At 39.0% G+C, this 277-nt stretch overlaps 1 protein-coding gene across 1 annotated transcript in view; it reads left to right on the top strand.

Moving 5' to 3' along the window:
* The window catches only part of LOC108379916 (uncharacterized), a gene marked incomplete at its 3' end in the record, with an annotated part of 783 nt that extends 560 nt beyond the window's left edge, over positions 1-223 (top strand). The window contains exon 2 of the mRNA XM_017636280.1: positions 49-223. Within this exon, the coding sequence (XP_017491769.1) occupies positions 49-223 (175 nt within the window). The remainder of the gene's footprint in view (positions 1-48) is intronic.
* Positions 224-277: the final 54 nt, after the last annotated feature.

Genomic DNA, 277 nt, shown 5'->3' with positions numbered 1-277 from the left:
TAAGTAAACGCATTACAGGGCTTCCTTTGTGTGCCCGAACTTTGAAAAATACTCCAAAGAGTGCCCCAAAGGTCATAATGGGTTCCGGGGAATATGTACATTATGGGGTTGAAAGTGCTTTAACTGACTTTTTATGTCGAACGGACTTTAGTGGCAATTGTTTGAATCTGAACATTAATATCGACGGACTTCCATTGGCAAAAAGTTCTAATACTCAGATATGGCCAGTTTTAGTTAACGTACATACATCGGATGACATAAGAGTTATAGGAGCATA

This window comes from Rhagoletis zephyria, unplaced genomic scaffold (genome assembly GCF_001687245.7).
Source record: "Rhagoletis zephyria isolate East Lansing unplaced genomic scaffold, Rhagoletis_zephyria_1.1 Rzeph_scaffold_17692, whole genome shotgun sequence".
NCBI lineage: Eukaryota > Metazoa > Arthropoda > Insecta > Diptera > Tephritidae > Rhagoletis > Rhagoletis zephyria.
The sequence above is the reverse complement of the archived record's forward strand: the minus strand, read 5'-3'. Positions and strand labels throughout refer to the sequence as shown.